Source organism: Culex quinquefasciatus, chromosome 2 (assembly GCF_015732765.1).
Source record: "Culex quinquefasciatus strain JHB chromosome 2, VPISU_Cqui_1.0_pri_paternal, whole genome shotgun sequence".
NCBI classification, from domain to species: Eukaryota; Metazoa; Arthropoda; class Insecta; order Diptera; family Culicidae; genus Culex; species Culex quinquefasciatus.
Window position 1 is genome coordinate 106,491,131 of NC_051862.1, and position 19,395 is coordinate 106,510,525.

At 40.1% G+C, this 19,395-nt stretch overlaps 5 protein-coding genes and 1 long non-coding RNA gene across 6 annotated transcripts; 3 read left to right on the forward strand and 3 right to left on the reverse strand.

The window, feature by feature from the left end:
• Positions 1 to 2,120: 2,120 nt before the first annotated feature.
• LOC119766170 lies at positions 2,121 to 2,715 on the reverse strand. The gene is made up of 2 exons (XM_038250583.1): positions 2,238 to 2,715; positions 2,121 to 2,179 (listed from the first exon to the last, which is right to left on the reverse strand). Exons 1-2 carry the CDS (start codon positions 2,545 to 2,547, stop codon positions 2,121 to 2,123), a joined length of 369 nt encoding a protein of 122 aa, XP_038106511.1. The 5' UTR covers positions 2,548 to 2,715.
• Positions 2,716 to 7,089: 4,374 nt separating this feature from the next.
• LOC119767385 lies at positions 7,090 to 7,385 on the forward strand. Its single transcript, XR_005277482.1, has 2 exons — positions 7,090 to 7,179; positions 7,238 to 7,385. It is a non-coding gene; the product is annotated as an uncharacterized LOC119767385 (long non-coding RNA).
• A 170-nt stretch (positions 7,386 to 7,555) lies between these two features.
• On the reverse strand, positions 7,556 to 8,660 carry LOC119766171 (translation initiation factor IF-2-like). The gene is made up of 2 exons (XM_038250584.1): positions 8,070 to 8,660; positions 7,556 to 8,011 (listed from the first exon to the last, which is right to left on the reverse strand). Exons 1-2 carry the CDS (start codon positions 8,658 to 8,660, stop codon positions 7,556 to 7,558), a joined length of 1,047 nt encoding a protein of 348 aa, XP_038106512.1.
• Positions 8,661 to 12,707: 4,047 nt separating this feature from the next.
• Positions 12,708 to 13,912, forward strand: LOC119766172 (bone sialoprotein 2-like). The gene is made up of 2 exons (XM_038250585.1): positions 12,708 to 13,797; positions 13,908 to 13,912. Exons 1-2 carry the CDS (start codon positions 12,708 to 12,710, stop codon positions 13,910 to 13,912), a joined length of 1,095 nt encoding a protein of 364 aa, XP_038106513.1.
• Positions 13,913 to 15,877: 1,965 nt separating this feature from the next.
• LOC119767375 lies at positions 15,878 to 17,188 on the reverse strand. The gene is made up of 3 exons (XM_038255846.1): positions 17,089 to 17,188; positions 16,180 to 16,450; positions 15,878 to 16,119 (listed from the first exon to the last, which is right to left on the reverse strand). Exons 2-3 carry the CDS (start codon positions 16,350 to 16,352, stop codon positions 15,957 to 15,959), a joined length of 336 nt encoding a protein of 111 aa, XP_038111774.1. The 5' UTR covers positions 16,353 to 16,450; positions 17,089 to 17,188; the 3' UTR covers positions 15,878 to 15,956.
• LOC6049581 lies at positions 17,005 to 19,230 on the forward strand. The gene is made up of 3 exons (XM_001866274.2): positions 17,005 to 17,067; positions 17,755 to 18,664; positions 18,723 to 19,230. The coding sequence occupies exons 1-3, from the start codon at positions 17,005 to 17,007 to the stop codon at positions 19,220 to 19,222; spliced, it is 1,473 nt and encodes a 490-aa protein (XP_001866309.2). The 3' UTR covers positions 19,223 to 19,230.
• The last annotated feature ends 165 nt before the right edge of the window (positions 19,231 to 19,395 follow it).

The following is a 19,395-nucleotide window of genomic DNA, read 5'->3' on the forward strand; positions in this document are numbered from 1 at the left end:
TTTTTTCGTAACGGCTTTTGCGGCACGCTCACTTGAACTGTTCTAGGCTAATATTTGAACGTGGCGTATTTCTAAACAAGTTTTTCAAGAAAATTGTTCCAGAATGCTTATTTTGTCATTTTAAACCAAAACAAAGCAAAAACTATATTTATTCAAACTATTCGCCATTTTCAAAAGTTTGGCTAGATAATATCGAAGGCCGCCATCTTAGGCCCACTGGGCCCACAAAACGGGGTACGCTCAGTTTGTATGGGAGCTGTCAACATGCTCCCGGGTTGGTAAAAACCAGCTGTTTACCACGTGCACCACCACAGCTGATTTTGACAAACGAATCATTCTACTCATCATTCTACGAATCATTTACACATCATTCTACAGTTTTTTTAAAGGGTCCTCTAAGCGATTGTGTTTCATATGTTTGTAGGAGAGTTGTTTACATTGCGTGCTCTTTTTTTTGTTTTTTGTTCTTCTCGGAACGACAAAAAACGACTTGCGACAAGATATTACGATCACGTGTGTGTGTGTGTGTGTGTGTGTGTGTGTGTGTGTGTGTGTGTGTGTTATTCTCTAAATGTTTCTGGTTCTTTCCTCTCCTACCTCAATCCATTTCCTACTCAACCACTCAAGAATCTACTAACGCGCCAACTGCTGCCGGATGACCGATTATGTTCCGGCGTGACGTGCACCAGGTCCGAATCCGATCACGGGAAACTGAACCAGCACCCCGCCGGTTCTAGAAACTGTTGTGGCCAGAATCTTACCGTTTCTTCCGGCACGTGATGATCTTCCGGATACCGGAGCGTTGGCCGATTCTTGCTGTCGGGTTACTTGCATGCACGGCCACTTCTGCGAGGCACTAACTTCAGGCGCAGCTCGATACCACGTACCGTCGTAAACTGTGAACTTTCCGACGAACTTGCCAACAACGATGCGCTGCGCTGACTTTGATAATCTAATTCTGTTAACTGTTTCTTCTGACGCAATGGCCAATCCAAGCACTTTTTTTTTCCTCTTCTCCTCCCTCTCGTTCCGAAATCCGTCATGTTCCATCGTAGGTCTTGAGGTGACGTTCGAATTGGGGTGATTGGGGACGGGATCGAGTGCCTCTCACAGGCCGGGTATTAGGTAGGCGGGTGCGGAAACTTTATAGGCAGAAGTAAACAAATCCACTTTTTTTTATCTTCTTCCTTCTTCCTTTTCCTCTGACAGTTCAGCTGTCAACCTTCAACAGGGCTGTGCGCTATTCGCCTGTACTACCCAATTTCAAGTCCTAACAGGGGTTTTTTGAGAAGAACCAAACATGTTACCCTTTTTTTGCTTACGTACAGTGCAATTCAAAACAAAAACAAAATTACTCACTAAATCAACTGGCACGAGTAGGTTCGGAAGACGTTAAAACAGTTTCTTGAAGCTATTTAGACTTTGATTTTGCTGACTATTGTATTGAGCTAATAAAATCAATTTAAACTACATACTTTGTGCTCTCAACTATTCCGAAACTGTGAAACTGATTTACGATGCATAGTAAGTGAATATGGAAATGCCAAGAATGTGAATAAATACAGTGAAGTAATTAGTTTAGTGGTGTATTATATTTTTAGTGAATTCAAGAACAACAATGTTGTATAAAAGAAAAGAACAAAATGAGATTCAACATCGACCCATAAAGCAGCAACAACAGTCAAATCGCCTTCTCGGATTGGTCTTTGTGTTGATCATCACTGCCTGTAATCGCGACTGTCTCACTTCCCAAATGACTGGCAACTGAGTTCAGGTACCTGAGTGGCTTCGAGAGCTTGTAGGTCGCACAAACTTGGCGTAGATTATGGTCTTTGTTTGCTTGTTTCGCTTTGCGGTTAGGTTGTAGAAAGGCTTGGGTCACCAGAACGCGACCTTCCGCAGATTTCTGCTCCAGCCTGAGAGCCTCAACAAGTTTCCATACACGGACCCGCTTAATGTTGATCAGTTTGGACATCCTGGAATGCCACGACTCATGATTGTTAGTCGTCCGTGGTATTCCCTCATGACGTTGTCGTGCACACTCCACAACTCAGGATCGAATGTCGGACCGATGATACGGCTTCCGTCGCTCGCAGGCCTTCCCAACACGTACACGTGTTCTACGTATTGCATCCAGGGAGCAGGGGCGCAGGAGTTACCTTCTTGAGTTCCGCGAAGGCTGTGGAGACAAACAAAAATTAGAAAATGCAAATATGGACGGCAAAATATTAATTTACCTGCCGGTATGTCGTTAGGTGGGAGGAAAGCAAGTGCCTGAACAAGCTTGAAGTGATGGTTTAAGACTCCTTTTCTGTCCGGCAGCTTGGCGCAACCCAATGCCACATACTTCCTGCGCAAGGATTGCGTTAGGTGGAAAAAGCATAAGCTGTGCTTGGCCTTGGGGAACGTCGTCCTAAAGCTGTTTACCATGCCGAGCTCGAAATCGGTCAGCACCTGTCTGGGTTGCAATTTAACGCGGTACTTGTCGGCGATGAAAAGAAGTTCTGTCAGTACGGCTGTATAAAGTTCCTGACTTTTACTCGTCATGAAGACGTATACTGCCGGCGTGGTCGTTTGGTGAAGAGGAGGGATACTGCCGTGGATGCTGAATAGCTGGGAAAGTAATGGAGAAACATTGAAAGTCCCGTCGGCGGTCCAAAATCGGGCTTCGGACAGTCCCTCGATGTCACTCTTCGTTGTGAAAATGTAAGCCCTGTCCCCAGTCGACGACTCTGCATATCCTTGATAAAATTTTTCCCGTCGATCGACAGCTTGAGCGTTTCCGGCACTTCAAACTCCTCAATAGTTTTCGGGTCGGCCTCAGGAGCGGGCCGTGATCGCTTCACCAGCAATGTCTGGGCATTCTTCGAAACTCGAGTTTGAACACGGCTGGGAAACTTTGCTGCAACAGCTGCCAGGAGTTTCGCCGGAGGGTCCATGTTTACTTTCGTCATCTCTTTCACGGTGTTTCGAAGATCATGTTCCAGCACAGCATCCGGGTCAGGCAGATGTGTATGTTGCGGCAGTGTCGTGGCAACATGTCTATGTGTTCCATTGCAACGGGTGACCAGGCGCCCTGGACATTTGTACTGATCACCGCCGACGTGCTTGCGCATCCGGCACTCCCAATACACCTTATCTTTGACCTGAAATGAAACGTAAAACTGTTAAGTTAACAACGCTAATGCATACCCCGTACTAAGAATAGGCTTATATTTATATTTGCTTCTTATTTTTTCTTTAAAAACAAAGCTGAAATGTTTTTTTTTTCTGTTAAACATTTTTCGTTTTTCGTTAAAAGGCACCTTAATTCGATAAACAACAACTTTACTTTACTTAAATGAACGTTATTTTATTTTACGGGAAATTAACGCCTTTCATCGTTTTTACATTTTTTACACCTTCATTGAATTATTATTTTTTTGTAGATAACAGCCCTTATTGTTGAGTACTTTCGCCTCAAAACGTAATAATGCATGCAAAACATTTGTTCCAATATTAAGAAAATCAAAAATCTTTGGTAAACCCAAAGCCAAATATAGAGTTTCCTTTGAAAAGGAGCCCGGACAGAACGGTACAGTGGAATTGAATGTAGAAACAATGAATTAACAACGGAATTTTGATTTGGTGATTTTTCGGACTTAGCCAAATTTTGCTGATTTATGACTTACTTCGAAATTCGCTAAGTTCCAGTCTGAGTGTAAAAGAAAAAGTTTTGGTCGGCGAAGGAGACGGATTGGTCGAGATGGATCACAAACGGTCCTAGACGTCAACTGACAGCGCAAAGGGGAGAAGAAAAAGAGACGGATTGCATTTCGGTAAGTATAGTCGAAAATTACCATGGTTCCGGGTGTACCGGCCACGGAATCGACTCCGGAAGGATTCCTGCGCATAAGGGGCATGATGATTTTGGCCGTCCGGGTGGTTTTTACCGGTTCACTAATCATCCGCAAGGCCAAAATGCATTCTCCTCTTGCGCAGGAAGTCCTTCCGGATGGTCACAAAACCATCCGCTAGGAGTTCCCAGCGCAAGTGGGATGATGCTTCTTGGTCTACCGGATCGTTTAGCTGGTTCCGTGACCATCCGGAAAGTGTTCCCTGCGCAAGAGGGAGGAGGTGTTTTTTGGCTTTCCGGATGGTTTTTGCCGATTCCTGTTCAAGAGGGAGAATACATTTGGCATTCCGGAAGGATTTTACTGGTTCTGTGACCTTCTGGAAGAAGCTCTCTGCGCAAGAGGGAGAATATTTTTGGCCTTCCGGATGGTTTTTGCTGATTCCGTGACCATCCAGAAGGAGTTTCCTGCGCAATAGGAAGGATGCCTTTTACCGGTTCCGTGGCCATTGAGGTATTGAGTTGGTCTCCTGGATGTTAATTTTTGTTGGGGAAAGCTGTTGTGTTAAATTTAATAAACATTAAACATACTTTTCTCCTACTTTTTCTTCATGCACAGCACCCTTTTATGGCACCTGGTGTTTAGAGCAGCGGCAGAAGTGGTACGATTGTGGCGGGGATTACGCCGTTGGTCATTCCTACGACGAAGTACGCTTCATGGACCGTGGAGAACACCGCTACCGTACACCCAGGACGGACAATCTCCGGAGGAAGAATACGACAACGACGGCGCAGCGGAAGGGTGACTACGTGCCAAGCGAATCGCGCCGGCTGCCGGTGCACGCCCTCACCAAGGAGCACTACACCGAGAACAAGCGGAACATCTTTAGGTTAGTGACATTATATATCTTCGTTGGTCGGTTTTTTCATGTCCCTTTTGAAATTCTAGATTCCTCAAAGAAAACGCAAACGCCAGGCCAAGGATGCCGTGATGTTCTGGATGACCTTTCCGGCGCGGAATCCCTGGATGAAGTTGAGTTTGATTCGTACCTGGATCGGCTGTGCGTGCCGGGAAGAAGCGGAAGAAAACGCCACCGATTTGGGCAACTAGAGTGACTTTATGAACGAGTCGGCGAATGCAAAGACGAGGCCGATCGTAAGCTAGACATGGGATTCGAGAGCCACCAGAAGAGTCGCAACGAGTGCTAATGATAACATTGTGAAAGAATTTGCTTTGAAATATATACTTATGTGTAAAATTAGGTACTTGTTTTTATTTATTCTTAGCAAAAATTAAACTTCATTATTGAACAGCATTTTTCATTGTGAAATTTACAGCAAAATCGTTGTTAAAGCACTGTTGATCAACGTTTAAAATCGAGAAATTCAACATCAAAACAACAGCAAAATCCACTGTTTCTCATACAAAAACGTTACTTAATCCACCTTTAGGTGGTTTGTGCCTTCCTCTCATTTATAGAGTAATTCCAACCCCGTAAAGTGTCCACATGGTTTACGGATCTCCCTAACGTGACCGCAGCACCTAAGAGGTCCTAATAATAAAAATAAGTGATGAGTAAAAACAGACTACCTACAGACTTTTTGTCAAGATTATACAGACACCGCCTTTGAGGAAAATGGCATCCTCTAGCGATCAGACCCGACAATTTGAGGTTATGTAAATTCAGACCATTTTTAAACAGCTTGTAATTCTAGATAGGTAAGTCAGATCTTAAAAACTCTTAATCCACCTTAATCTATTGCAAATTGTGAAATTTATATGCAGCAGTTTTTTAAGCATAACTTTTGATGTGCTTTACTAAATCTTATAAATTTCAATAGGGACTTATGGGACCCCAAGACGAATCGAATGAAACCATCAAAATTGGCTCAGTCAGTGACAAGATACTCCAGTGACATTGATTCGGTACACATGTCTACATACAGCCAAACACACAGACATTTGCTCAGCTGATGATTCTGAGTCGATATGTATAAATGACGGTATGTCTGGAGGTCTAATTGGGTACTGAAGCCCTATGTCAATTTTTATGTACAACGATGAAAAACACGATTAAAAACCATTTCTGATCATTTTTTTTTCATTTTAATGCCAAATTTTTTTTTTTGACAAGACAACATTTTTTTGATGGATCAACTATGGTCCCCTTGGAACGAGCTGTCAAGTAGGAGCTTTTCCGTCAAGAAGAACCGCGAGGTTAATTTTTCAAAATTGATTTAAAAATCCAATTTAAACTCTTTATGGTCGTACAATGGGTCATTGTACTCAGAAAAAGTAAGCTTTATCGCTGTAAACAATAATATCAGCAATCTATGCATCATTTTAGGACCCAATTAAAGAGTTCATTTTTCGAGTGATTTTATAGCCTTTCCTCAGTAAGGTGAGGAAGGTAAAACATCGTTGTTATTACGCTTTACCACCCCACTTTTGACAATGTAAAACGTTGTTGATCAACATAATTCACTATTAAAACGATGTTAGTAGCAAACAATGTTGTTCTGTAACATCCACTGTCACCTTTTGTTCGGGAGGTGAACGGTCAACTTGAAAAAATGTGTAATGCACCGGTTCGAGGGATAATTCAGGTTTTGAGTGTAGCTTGTAAACAAAACATTCTGCCATACTTAAATTAGAGTTGGCTTCAGCCCGGGAGCATGTTGACAGCTCCCATACAAACTGAGCGTACCCCTTTTTGTGGGCCCAGTGGGCCTAAGATGGCGGCCTTCGATATTATCTAGCCAAACTTTTGAAAATGGCGAATAGTTTAAATAAATAAAGTGTTTGCCTTGTTTCAGTTTAAATCGACAAAATATACAGTCTAGAATCATTTTCTTAAAAAACTTGTTTAGAGATACGCCACGTTCAAATATTAGTCTAGAACAGTTGAAGTGAGCGGGCCGCGAAAGCCGTTACGAAAAAAAAGTTTTCCATGCAAATTTTGAGTTGCGTATTTATTGGGCGGACTCCGACTAGGCTCACTCGCCATCTGTCGGTGAATACGCGCAACTCACGAAAACTGTCATGTTAGGGGACGGCTGGTTGGCTTTGAAGACTACACTGTAACTGAAAATCGCACTTTGCTGAGTTCGTTTTCGCACTTTTTCATACGATTTTTTCAGTTCGACTGCGATTACACTTTTGTGTAATCGCAGTCGAACTGAAAATCGTATGAAAAGTGCGAAACGAACTCAGCAAAGTGCGATTTTCAGTTACAGTGTAGCGAAACCAAACCATGGGTAAATAGAAATAATCATGTACCGATGTAAACAAATCGCGTTTTTTTTCGACTCCTGGATTTTTGTGAGGTTTAGAGATAAGAGATGAGGTATTTTTGGCATATAAGTTCCGCAAAAAACAAAACTGTCGGTATTTTTCTATTTCAGAATACCACGCAGCATAAGGTTAGAGTCTGGCGGAATTCGTCACTATTGTGCGCAGCTATCAAATGCCTTAAAAAGGCACAGTTAACGCAATTTGTGATAAGTTGTAAATCGAGTTATAAAGAGAAATAAAATATAAAATTTGCTTTGCAAAACTCACCGCCTTATCCTTCACGTATAGGAAACCATTCAAGAACAGCATCGTCTTGCCGTGACTTGTTTTCAACACGACCGGAAGTGATGATTGGTTTGAGCGACGGCGCCGGGTTCGATCCGTACTTTCGGGTTCTCCGTTGTTCGATGCTTCACTCCCGGATTGTTCTATCGAGTGTGAGCTGCGGCGCTGGTCATTGCTTGGCGGTGTGCGGACTCCGTATTTCTCCCGTTCCAAGCTGTTGCTCTCTCCTCCAGAAGACCCTGTGGCCCCGTCATCATCAGAATCCGAAACGACGTTGATTCCACGGCCGGCGGAGGCCTTCTTCTGGCGGGCTTGTGGTTCTTGCTGTTCTGCTGTTGGCTGCTCTCTCCTCCAGAAGACCCTGTGGCCCCGTCTTCCGAAACGACGTTGATTCCAAGGCCGGCGGAGGCCTTCTTCTGGCGGGCTTGTGCCACGTGGTTCTTGTGGTTCTGCTGTTGGCTGCTCTCTCCTCCAGAAGACCCTGTGGCCCCGTCTTCCGAAACGACGTTGATTCCAAGGCCGGCGGAGGCCTTCTTCTGGCGGGCTTGTGCCACGTGGTTCTTGTGGTTCTGCTGTTGGCTGCTCTCCTCCAGAAGACCCTGTGGCCCCGTCATCATCAGAATCCGGAACGGCGTTGATTCCACGGCCGGCGGAGGCCTTCTTCTGGCGGGCTTGTGCCACGTGGTTCTTGCTGTTCTGCTGTTGGCTGCTCTCTCCTCCAGAAGACCCTGTGGCCCCGTCTTCCGAAACGACGTTGATTCCAAGGCCGGCGGAGGCCTTCTTCTGGCGGGCTTGTGCCACGTGGTTCTTGTGGTTCTGCTGTTGGCTGCTCTCTCCTCCAGAAGACCCTGTGGCCCCGTCATCATCAGAATCCGGAACGGCGTTGATTCCACGGCCGGCGGAGGCCTTCTTCTGGCGGGCTTGTGCCACGCGGTTCCTGGACTTCTGCTGCTTGCTGCTCATTCCTCCAGATGATTCTGTGGCCCCGTCATCATCAGAATCCGAAACGGCGATGATTCTACGGTAGGCGGAGGCCTTCTTCTGGCGGTCTTTTGCCACGCGGTTCCTGGACTTCTGCTGCTTGCTGCTCATTCCTCCAGATGACTCTGTGGCCCCGTCATCATCAGAATCCGAAACGGCGATGATTCCACGGCCGGAAGTTTCGCGACCACTGTTCGCTTCCGGTTCCTCGTCACAGCCATAAGCAACAGCCTCCGGGGTGTGGCTTTCCGCTGCTGGTCTCTCCATGCTCCAGTTTCTTCTTGAAATGTGTTCGAATTTCCGCCTCTTCCGAACTCATTCTGGCGTGTCTTCGGTAGAAATTTTTGAACTTGAATGATTCTAAAAATCGCTAGCAAAATGGCGCACTGTTCACAGTTGATAAAAGACAAAAGAAAGATGGTGCTCTTTGCACAATAGACTGGCAAAGGGAGCGTTCTTTGATTACGTAACACAGTATAGCAAAAATGGTGAACTGTTCACAGTTGATAAAAGACAAAAGAAAGATGGTGCTCTTTGCACAATAGACTGGCAAAGGGAGCGTTCTTTGACTACGTAACACAGTATAGCAAAAATGTTGATAAGAGACAAAAGACAGATGGCGCTCATAGAGTTATCTAAGCCCAATCTCACGCACACTAGCTTACCATTTGTTTTTGCTGGCGGGTACAAATTTTAACCTAGAAATCCATCGTGTACGTACACGCAATACATGCACACGTAGATAACTCTATTACACAATCTACTGGCAAAGGGAGTTCTTTGATATTGTAACACAGTTACGGGATCTGTTACGAAATGTTACGAAAATAGCCCTCTGAGTAATGTAACGACGAGAAAAGTGAAATGTACGTTTGAACATAAAAAATCTATAAATTTAAGAATTTATGAATTTAAGAATTTAAGAATTTAAGAATTTAAGAATTTAAGAATTTAAGAATTTAAGAATTTAAGAATTTAAGAATTTAAGAATTTAAGAATTTAAGAATTTAAGAATTTAAGAATTTAAGAATTTAAGAATTTAAGAATTTAAGAATTTAAGAATTCAAGAATTTAAGAATTTAAGAATTTAAGAATTTAAGAATTTAAGAATTTAAGAATCTAAGAATTGGGTCCTAAAATGAAGCTTAGATTGCTAATATTATTGTTTACAGCGATAAAGCTTACTTTTTCTGAGTAAAATGACCCTTTAAACCACCACAAAGAGTTTAAAATGGATTTTTAAATCAATTTCGAAAAATTAACCTCGCGGTCCTTCTTGACAGAAAAGCTCCTACTTGACAGCTTGTTCCAAGGGGACCATAGTTGATCCATCGAAAAAATGTTGTCTAGTCAAAAAAAAAAATTTGCATTAAAATGAAAAAAAGTGATCAGAAATGGTTTTTAATCGTGTTTTTTACCGTTGTACATAAAAATTGACATAGGGCTTAGAACCCAATTTGAGAATTTAACAATTTAAGAACTTAAGAATTTCAGAATTTAAGAATTTAAGAATTTAAGAATTTAAGAATTTAAGAATTTAAGAATTTAAGAATTTAAGAATTTAAGAATTTAAGAATTTAAGAATTTAAGAATTTAAGAATTTAAGAATTTAAGAATTTAAGAATTTAAGAATTTAAGAATTTTAGAATTTAAGAATTTAAGAATTTAAGAATTTAAGAATTTAAGAATATAAGAATTTAAGAATTTAAGAATTTAAGAATTCTAGAATTTAAGAATTTAAGAATTTAAGAATTTAAGAATTTAAGAATTTAAGAATTTAAGAATTTAAGAATTTATGAATTTAAGAATTTAAGAATTTAAGAATTTAAGAATTTAAGAATTTAGGAATTTCAGAATTTCAGAATTTAAGAATTTAAGAATTTAAGAATTTAAGAATTTAAGAATTTAAGAATTTAAGAATTTAAGAATTTAAGAATTTAAGAATTTAAGAATTTAAGAATTTAAGAATTTAAGAATTTAAGAATTTAAGAATTTAAGAATTTAAGAATTTAAGAATTTAAGAATCTTTAAGAATTTAAGAATTTAAGAATTTAAGAATTTAAGAATTTAAGAATTTAAGAATTTAAGAATTTAAGAATTTAAGAATTTAAGGATTTAAGAATTTAAGAATTTAAGAATTTAAGAATTTAAGAATTTAAGAATTTAAGAATTTAAGAATTTAAGAATTTAAGAATTTAAGAATTTAAGAATCTAAGAATTTCAGAATTTAAGAATTTAAGAATCTAAGAATTTGAGAATTTAACAATTTAAGAACTTAAGAATTTAAGAACTTAAGAATTTCAGAATTTAAGAATTTAAGAATTTCAGAATTTCAGAATTTCAGAATTTAAGAATTTAAGAATTTAAGAATTTAAGAATTTAAGAATTTAAGAATTTAAGAATTTAAGAATTTAAGAATTTAAGAATTTAAGAATTTAAGAATTTAAGAATTTAAGAATTTAAGAATTTAAGAATTTAAGAATTTAAGAATTTAAGAATTTCAGAATTTAAGAATTTAAGAATTTAAGAATTTAAGAATTTAAGAATTTAAGAATTTAAGAATTTAAGAATTTAAGAATTTAAGAATTTTTAAGAATTTAAGAATTTAAGAATTTAAGAATTTAAGAATTTAAGAATTTAAGAATTTAAGAATTTAAGAATTTAAGAATTTAAGAATTTAAGAATTTAAGAATTTAAGAATTTAAATTTGAGAATTTAAGAATTTAAGAATTTAAGAATTTAAGAATTTAAGAATTTAAGAATTTAAGAATTTAATAATTTAAGAATTTAAGAATTTAAATTTAAGAATTTAGAATTTAATATTTAATTAAGAATTTACTTAATTTAAATTTAAATTATATTAAGAATTTAAATTTAAAATTTAAGAATTTAAGAATTTAAGAATTTAAATTTAAATTTAAGAATTTAAATTTAAGAATTAATTTAAGAATTTAAGAATTCTAAATTTAAGAATTTAAATTTAAATTTAAATTTAAATTTAAATTTAAACTTAAATTTAAGAATTCTTAAGAATTTAAATTTAAATCTTAATTTAAGAATTTAATTCTTAAATTTAAGAATTTAGAATTTAAGAATTTAATTCTAAGAATTTTTAATTTAAATTCTAAATTCTAAATTCTTAAGAATAATTTAAATTTAAAATTTAAGAATTTAAAATTTTAAATTCTAAATTTTAAATTTAAATTTTAAATTCTTAAATTCTTAAATTTTAAATTTTAAATTTAAATTTTAAATTTAAATTTTAAATTTAAATTCTTAAATTCTTAAATTCTTAAATTTTAAATTCTTAAATTCTTAAATTCTTAAATTTTAAATTCTTAAATTCTTAAATTCTTAAATTTAAATTCTTAAATTTAAATTTTAAATTTTAAATTTAAATTTTAAATTTTAAATTCTTAAATTCTTAAATTCTAAATTCTTAAATTCTAAATTTAAATTCTTAAATTTAAATTCTAAATTCTTAAATTTAAATTCTTAAATTCTTAAATTTTAAATTCTAAATTTAAATTCTTAAATTCTTAAATTTAAATTTTAAATTTAAATTTAAATTTTAAATTCTTAAATTTAAATTCTTAAATTCTTAAATTGTTAAATTCTCAAATTCTTAAATTCTTAAATTCTTAAATTCTTAAATTTAAATTCTTAAATTTTAAATTCTTAAATTCTTAAATTCTTAAATTCTTAAATTTTAAATTCTTAAATTCATAAATTTTAAATTTATAGATTTTTATGTTCAAACGTACATTTCACTTTTCTCGTCGTTACATTACTCAGAGGGCTATTTTCGTAACATTTCGTAACAGATCCCGTAACTGTGTTACAATATCAAAGAACGCTCCTTTGCCAGTAGATTGTGTAATAGAGTTATCTACGTGTGCATGTATTGCGTGTACGTACACGATGGATTTCTAGGTTAAAATTTGTACCCGCCAGCAAAAACAAATGGTAAGCTAGTGTGCGTGAGATTGGGCTTAGATAACTCTATGAGCGCCATCTGTCTTTTGTCTCTTATCAACATTTTTGCTATACTGTGTTACGTAGTCAAAGAACGCTCCCTTTGCCAGTCTATTGTGCAAAGAGCACCATCTTTCTTTTGTCTTTATCAACTGTGAACAGTTCACCATTTTTGCTATACTGTGTTACGTAATCAAAGAACGCTCCCTTTGCCAGTCTATTGTGCAAAGAGCACCATCTTTCTTTTGTCTTTTATCAACTGTGAACAGTGCGCCATTTTTGCTAGCGATTTTTTTAGAATCATTCAAGTTCAAAAATTTCTACCGAAGACACGCCAGAATGAGTTCGGAAGAGAGCGGAAATTCCGAACACATTTCAAGAAGAAACTGGAGCATGGAGAGACCAGCAGCGGAAAGCCACACCCCGGAGGCTGTTGCTTATGGCTGTGACGAGGAACCGGAAGCGAACAGTGGTCGCGAAACTTCCGGCCGTGGAATCATCGCCGTTTCGGATTCTGATGATGACGGGGCCACAGAGTCATCTGGAGGAATGAGCAGCAAGCAGCAGAAGTCCAGGAACCGCGTGGCAAAAGACCGCCAGAAGAAGGCCTCCGCCTACCGTAGAATCATCGCCGTTTCGGATTCTGATGATGACGGGGCCACAGAATCATCTGGAGGAATGAGCAGCAAGCAGCAGAAGTCCAGGAACCGCGTGGCACAAGCCCGCCAGAAGAAGGCCTCCGCCGGCCGTGGAATCAACGCCGTTCCGGATTCTGATGATGACGGGGCCACAGGGTCTTCTGGAGGAGAGAGCAGCCAACAGCAGAACCACAAGAACCACGTGGCACAAGCCCGCCAGAAGAAGGCCTCCGCCGGCCTTGGAATCAACGTCGTTTCGGAAGACGGGGCCACAGGGTCTTCTGGAGGAGAGAGCAGCCAACAGCAGAACAGCAAGAACCACGTGGCACAAGCCCGCCAGAAGAAGGCCTCCGCCGGCCGTGGAATCAACGCCGTTCCGGATTCTGATGATGACGGGGCCACAGGGTCTTCTGGAGGAGAGAGCAGCCAACAGCAGAACCACAAGAACCACGTGGCACAAGCCCGCCAGAAGAAGGCCTCCGCCGGCCTTGGAATCAACGTCGTTTCGGAAGACGGGGCCACAGGGTCTTCTGGAGGAGAGAGCAGCCAACAGCAGAACAGCAAGAACCACGTGGCACAAGCCCGCCAGAAGAAGGCCTCCGCCGGCCGTGGAATCAACGTCGTTTCGGATTCTGATGATGACGGGGCCACAGGGTCTTCTGGAGGAGAGAGCAACAGCTTGGAACGGGAGAAATACGGAGTCCGCACACCGCCAAGCAATGACCAGCGCCGCAGCTCACACTCGATAGAACAATCCGGGAGTGAAGCATCGAACAACGGAGAACCCGAAAGTACGGATCGAACCCGGCGCCGTCGCTCAAACCAATCATCACTTCCGGTCGTGTTGAAAACAAGTCACGGCAAGACGATGCTGTTCTTGAATGGTTTCCTATACGTGAAGGATAAGGCGGTGAGTTTTGCAAAGCAAATTTTATATTTTATTTCTCTTTATAACTCGATTTACAACTTATCACAAATTGCGTTAACTGTGCCTTTTAAGGCATTTGATAGCTGCGCACAATAGTGACGAATTCCGCCAGACTCTAACCTTATGCTGCGTGGTATTCTGAAATAGAAAAATACCGACAGTTTTGTTTTTGCGGAACTTATATGCCAAAATACCTCATCTCTTATCTCTAAACCTCACAAAAATCCAGGAGTCGAAAAAACGCGATTTGTTTACATCGGTACATGATTATTTCTATTTACCCATTTTGGTTTGGTTTTCGCTACACTGTAACTGAAAATGCACTTTGCTGAGTTGTTTTTGCCGATTTTCAGTTCGACTGCGATTACACAAAAAGTGTAATCGCAGTCGAACTGAAAATCGTATGAAAAAGTGCGAAAACGAACTCAGCAAAGATTTTCAGTTACAGTGTAGTCTTCAAAGCCAACTCTAATTTAAGTATGGCAGAATGTTTTGTTTACAAGCTACACTCAAAACCTGAATTATCCCTCGAACCGGTGCATTACACATTTTTTCAAGTTGACCGTTCACCTCCCGAACAAAAGGTGACAGTGGATGTTACAGAACAACATTGTTTGCTACTAACATCGTTTTAATAGTGAATTATGTTGATCAACAACGTTTTACATTGTCAAAAGTGGGGTGGTAAAGCGTAATAACAACGATGTTTTTACCTTCCTCACCTTACTGAGGAAAGGCTATAAAATCACTCGAAAAATGAACTCTTTAATTGGGTCCTAAAATGATGCATAGATTGCTGATATTATTGTTTACAGCGATAAAGCTTACTTTTTCTGAGTACAATGACCCATTGTACGACCACAAAGAGTTTAAATTGGATTTTTAAATCAATTTTGAAAAATTAACCTCGCGGTTCTTCTTGACGGAAAAGCTCCTACTTGACAGCTCGTTCCAAGGGGACCATAGTTGATCCATCAAAAAAATGTTGTCTTGTCAAAAAAAAAAATTTGGCATTAAAATGAAAAAAAAAAAAATGATCAGAAATGGTTTTTAATCGTGTTTTTCATCGTTGTACATAAAAATTGACATAGGGCTTCAGTACCCAATTAGACCTCCAGACATACCGTCATTTATACATATCGACTCAGAATCATCAGCTGAGCAAATGTCTGTGTGTTTGGCTGTATGTAGACATGTGTACCGAATCAATGTCACTGGAGTATCTTGTCACTGACTGAGCCAATTTTGATGGTTTCATTCGATTCGTCTTGGGGTCCCATAAGTCCCTATTGAAATTTATAAGATTTAGTAAAGCACATCAAAAGTTATGCTTAAAAAACTGCTGCATATAAATTTCACAATTTGCAATAGATTAAGGTGGATTAAGAGTTTTTAAGATCTGACTTACCTATCTAGAATTACAAGCTGTTTAAAAAATGGTCTGAATTTACATAACCTCAAATTGTCGGGTCTGATCGCTAGAGGGATGCCATTTTCCTCAAAGGCGGTGTCTGTATAATCTTGACAAAAAGTCTGTAGGTAGTCTGTTTTTACTCATCACTTATTTTTATTATTAGGACCTCTTAGGTGCTGCGGTCACGTTAGGGAGATCCGTAAACCATGTGGACACTTTACGGGGGTTGGAATTACTCTATAAATGAGAGGAAGGCACAAACCACCTAAAGGTGGATTAAGTAACGTTTTTTGTATGAGAAACAGTGGATTTTGCTGTTGTTTTGATGTTGAATTTCTCGATTTTAAACGTTGATCAACAGTGCTTTAACAACGATTTTTGCTGTAAATTTCACAATGAAAAATGCTGTTCAATAATGAAGTTTAATTTTTGCTAAGAATAAATAAAAACAAGTACCTAATTTTACACATAAGTATATATTTCAAAGCAAATTCTTTCACAATGTTATCATTAGCACTCGTTGCGACTCTTCTGGTGGCTCTCGAATCCCATGTCTAGCTTACGATCGGCCTCGTCTTTGCATTCGCCGACTCGTTCATAAAGTCACTCTAGTTGCCCAAATCGGTGGCGTTTTCTTCCGCTTCTTCCCGGCACGCACAGCCGATCCAGGTACGAATCAAACTCAACTTCATCCAGGGATTCCGCGCCGGAAAGGTCATCCAGAACATCACGGCATCCTTGGCCTGGCGTTTGCGTTTTTCTTTGAGGAATCTAGAATTTCAAAAGGGACATGAAAAAAACCGACCAACGAAGATATATAATGTCACTAACCTAAAGATGTTCCGCTTGTTCTCGGTGTAGTGCTCCTTGGTGAGGGCGTGCACCGGCAGCCGGCGCGATTCGCTTGGCACGTAGTCACCCTTCCGCTGCGCCGTCGTTGTCGTATTCTTCCTCCGGAGATTGTCCGTCCTGGGTGTACGGTAGCGGTGTTCTCCACGGTCCATGAAGCGTACTTCGTCGTAGGAATGACCAACGGCGTAATCCCCGCCACAATCGTACCACTTCTGCCGCTGCTCTAAACACCAGGTGCCATAAAAGGGTGCTGTGCATGAAGAAAAAGTAGGAGAAAAGTATGTTTAATGTTTATTAAATTTAACACAACAGCTTTCCCCAACAAAAATTAACATCCAGGAGACCAACTCAATACCTCAATGGCCACGGAACCGGTAAAAGGCATCCTTCCTATTGCGCAGGAAACTCCTTCTGGATGGTCACGGAATCAGCAAAAACCATCCGGAAGGCCAAAAATATTCTCCCTCTTGCGCAGAGAGCTTCTTCCAGAAGGTCACAGAACCAGTAAAATCCTTCCGGAATGCCAAATGTATTCTCCCTCTTGAACAGGAATCGGCAAAAACCATCCGGAAAGCCAAAAAACACCTCCTCCCTCTTGCGCAGGGAACACTTTCCGGATGGTCACGGAACCAGCTAAACGATCCGGTAGACCAAGAAGCATCATCCCACTTGCGCTGGGAACTCCTAGCGGATGGTTTTTGTGACCATCCGGAAGGACTTCCCTGCGCAAGAGGGGAGAATGCATTTTGGCCTTGCGGATGATTAGTGAACCGGTAAAAACCACCCGGACGGCCAAAAATCATCATGCCCCTTATGCGCAGGAATCCTTCCGGAGTCGATTCCGTGGCCGGTACACCCGGAACCATGGTAATTTTCGACTATACTTACCGAAATGCAATCCGTCTCTTTTTCTTCTCCCCTTTGCGCTGTCAGTTGACGTCTAGGACCGTTTGTGATCCATCTCGACCAATCCGTCTCCTTCGCCGACCAAAACTTTTTCTTTTACACTCAGACTGGAACTTAGCGAATTTCGAAGTAAGTCATAAATCAGCAAAATTTGGCTAAGTCCGAAAAATCACCAAATCAAAATTCCGTTGTTAATTCATTGTTTCTACATTCAATTCCACTGTACCGTTCTGTCCGGGCTCCTTTTCAAAGGAAACTCTATATTTGGCTTTGGGTTTACCAAAGATTTTTGATTTTCTTAATATTGGAACAAATGTTTTGCATGCATTATTACGTTTTGAGGCGAAAGTACTCAACAATAAGGGCTGTTATCTACAAAAATAATAATTCAATGAAGGTGTAAAAATGTAAAAACGATGAAAGGCGTTAATTTCCCGTAAAATAAAATAACGTTCATTTAAGTAAAGTAAAGTTGTTGTTTATCGAATTAAGGTGCCTTTTAACGAAAAACGAAAAATGTTTAACAGAAAAAAACATTTCAGCTTTGTTTTTAAAGAAAAAATAAGAAGCAAATATAAATATAAGCCTATTCTTAGTACGGGGTATGCATTAGCGTTGTTAACTTAACAGTTTTACGTTTCATTTCAGGTCAAAGATAAGGTGTATTGGGAGTGCCGGATGCGCAAGCACGTCGGCGGTGATCAGTACAAATGTCCAGGGCGCCTGGTCACCCGTTGCAATGGAACACATAGACATGTTGCCACGACACTGCCGCAACATACACATCTGCCTGACCCGGATGCTGTGCTGGAACATGATCTTCGAAACACCGTGAAAGAGATGACGAAAGTAAACATGGACCCTCCGGCGAAACTCCTGGCAGCTGTTGCAGCAAAGTTTCCCAGCCGTGTTCAAACTCGAGTTTCGAAGAATGCCCAGACATTGCTGGTGAAGCGATCACGGCCCGCTCCTGAGGCCGACCCGAAAACTATTGAGGAGTTTGAAGTGCCGGAAACGCTCAAGCTGTCGATCGACGGGGAAAAATTTTATCAAGGATATGCAGAGTCGTCGACTGGGGACAGGGCTTACATTTTCACAACGAAGAGTGACATCGAGGGACTGTCCGAAGCCCGATTTTGGACCGCCGACGGGACTTTCAATGTTTCTCCATTACTTTCCCAGCTATTCAGCATCCACGGCAGTATCCCTCCTCTTCACCAAACGACCACGCCGGCAGTATACGTCTTCATGACGAGTAAAAGTCAGGAACTTTATACAGCCGTACTGACAGAACTTCTTTTCATCGCCGACAAGTACCGCGTTAAATTGCAACCCAGACAGGTGCTGACCGATTTCGAGCTCGGCATGGTAAACAGCTTTAGGACGACGTTCCCCAAGGCCAAGCACAGCTTATGCTTTTTCCACCTAACGCAATCCTTGCGCAGGAAGTATGTGGCATTGGGTTGCGCCAAGCTGCCGGACAGAAAAGGAGTCTTAAACCATCACTTCAAGCTTGTTCAGGCACTTGCTTTCCTCCCACCTAACGACATACCGGCAGGTAAATTAATATTTTGCCGTCCATATTTGCATTTTCTAATTTTTGTTTGTCTCCACAGCCTTCGCGGAACTCAAGAAGGTAACTCCTGCGCCCCTGCTCCCCTGGATGCAATACGTAGAACACGTGTACGTGTTGGGAAGGCCTGCGAGCGACGGAAGCCGTATCATCGGTCCGACATTCGATCCTGAGTTGTGGAGTGTGCACGACAACGTCATGAGGGGAATACCACGGACGACTAACAATCATGAGTCGTGGCATTCCAGGATGTCCAAACTGATCAACATTAAGCGGGTCCGTGTATGGAAACTTGTTGAGGCTCTCAGGCTGGAGCAGAAATCTGCGGAAGGTCGCGTTCTGGTGACCCAAGCCTTTCTACAACCTAACCGCAAAGCGAAACAAGCAAACAAAGACCATAATCTACGCCAAGTTTGTGCGACCTACAAGCTCTCGAAGCCACTCAGGTACCTGAACTCAGTTGCCAGCCATTTGGGAAGTGAGACAGTCGCGATTACAGGCAGTGATGATCAACACAAAGACCAATCCGAGAAGGCGATTTGACTGTTGTTGCTGCTTTATGGGTCGATGTTGAATCTCATTTTGTTCTTTTCTTTTATACAACATTGTTGTTCTTGAATTCACTAAAAATATAATACACCACTAAACTAATTACTTCACTGTATTTATTCACATTCTTGGCATTTCCATATTCACTTACTATGCATCGTAAATCA

Coding starts and splice junctions, on each gene's coding strand:
- LOC119767375 (XM_038255846.1), bottom strand. CDS start 16,352: ATGGACCGTGGAGAACACCGCTACCGTACACCCAGGACGGACAATCTC. Junction 16,120..16,179: donor AACAAGCGGAACATCTTTAG/GTTAGTGACATT, acceptor TTGAAATTCTAG/ATTCCTCAAAGAAAAACGCA.
- LOC6049581 (XM_001866274.2), top strand. CDS start 17,005: ATGCCCCTTATGCGCAGGAATCCTTCCGGAGTCGATTCCGTGGCCGGT. Junction 17,068..17,754: donor CCGGTACACCCGGAACCATG/GTAATTTTCGAC, acceptor GTTTCATTTCAG/GTCAAAGATAAGGTGTATTG. Junction 18,665..18,722: donor ACCTAACGACATACCGGCAG/GTAAATTAATAT, acceptor TTGTCTCCACAG/CCTTCGCGGAACTCAAGAAG.
- LOC119766172 (XM_038250585.1), top strand. CDS start 12,708: ATGAGTTCGGAAGAGAGCGGAAATTCCGAACACATTTCAAGAAGAAAC.
- LOC119766170 (XM_038250583.1), bottom strand. CDS start 2,547: ATGACGAGTAAAAGTCAGGAACTTTATACAGCCGTACTGACAGAACTT. Junction 2,180..2,237: donor ACCTAACGACATACCGGCAG/GTAAATTAATAT, acceptor TTGTCTCCACAG/CCTTCGCGGAACTCAAGAAG.
- LOC119766171 (XM_038250584.1), bottom strand. CDS start 8,660: ATGGAGAGACCAGCAGCGGAAAGCCACACCCCGGAGGCTGTTGCTTAT. Junction 8,012..8,069: donor CACAAGCCCGCCAGAAGAAG/GCCTCCGCCGGC, acceptor ACGGGGCCACAG/GGTCTTCTGGAGGAGAGCAG.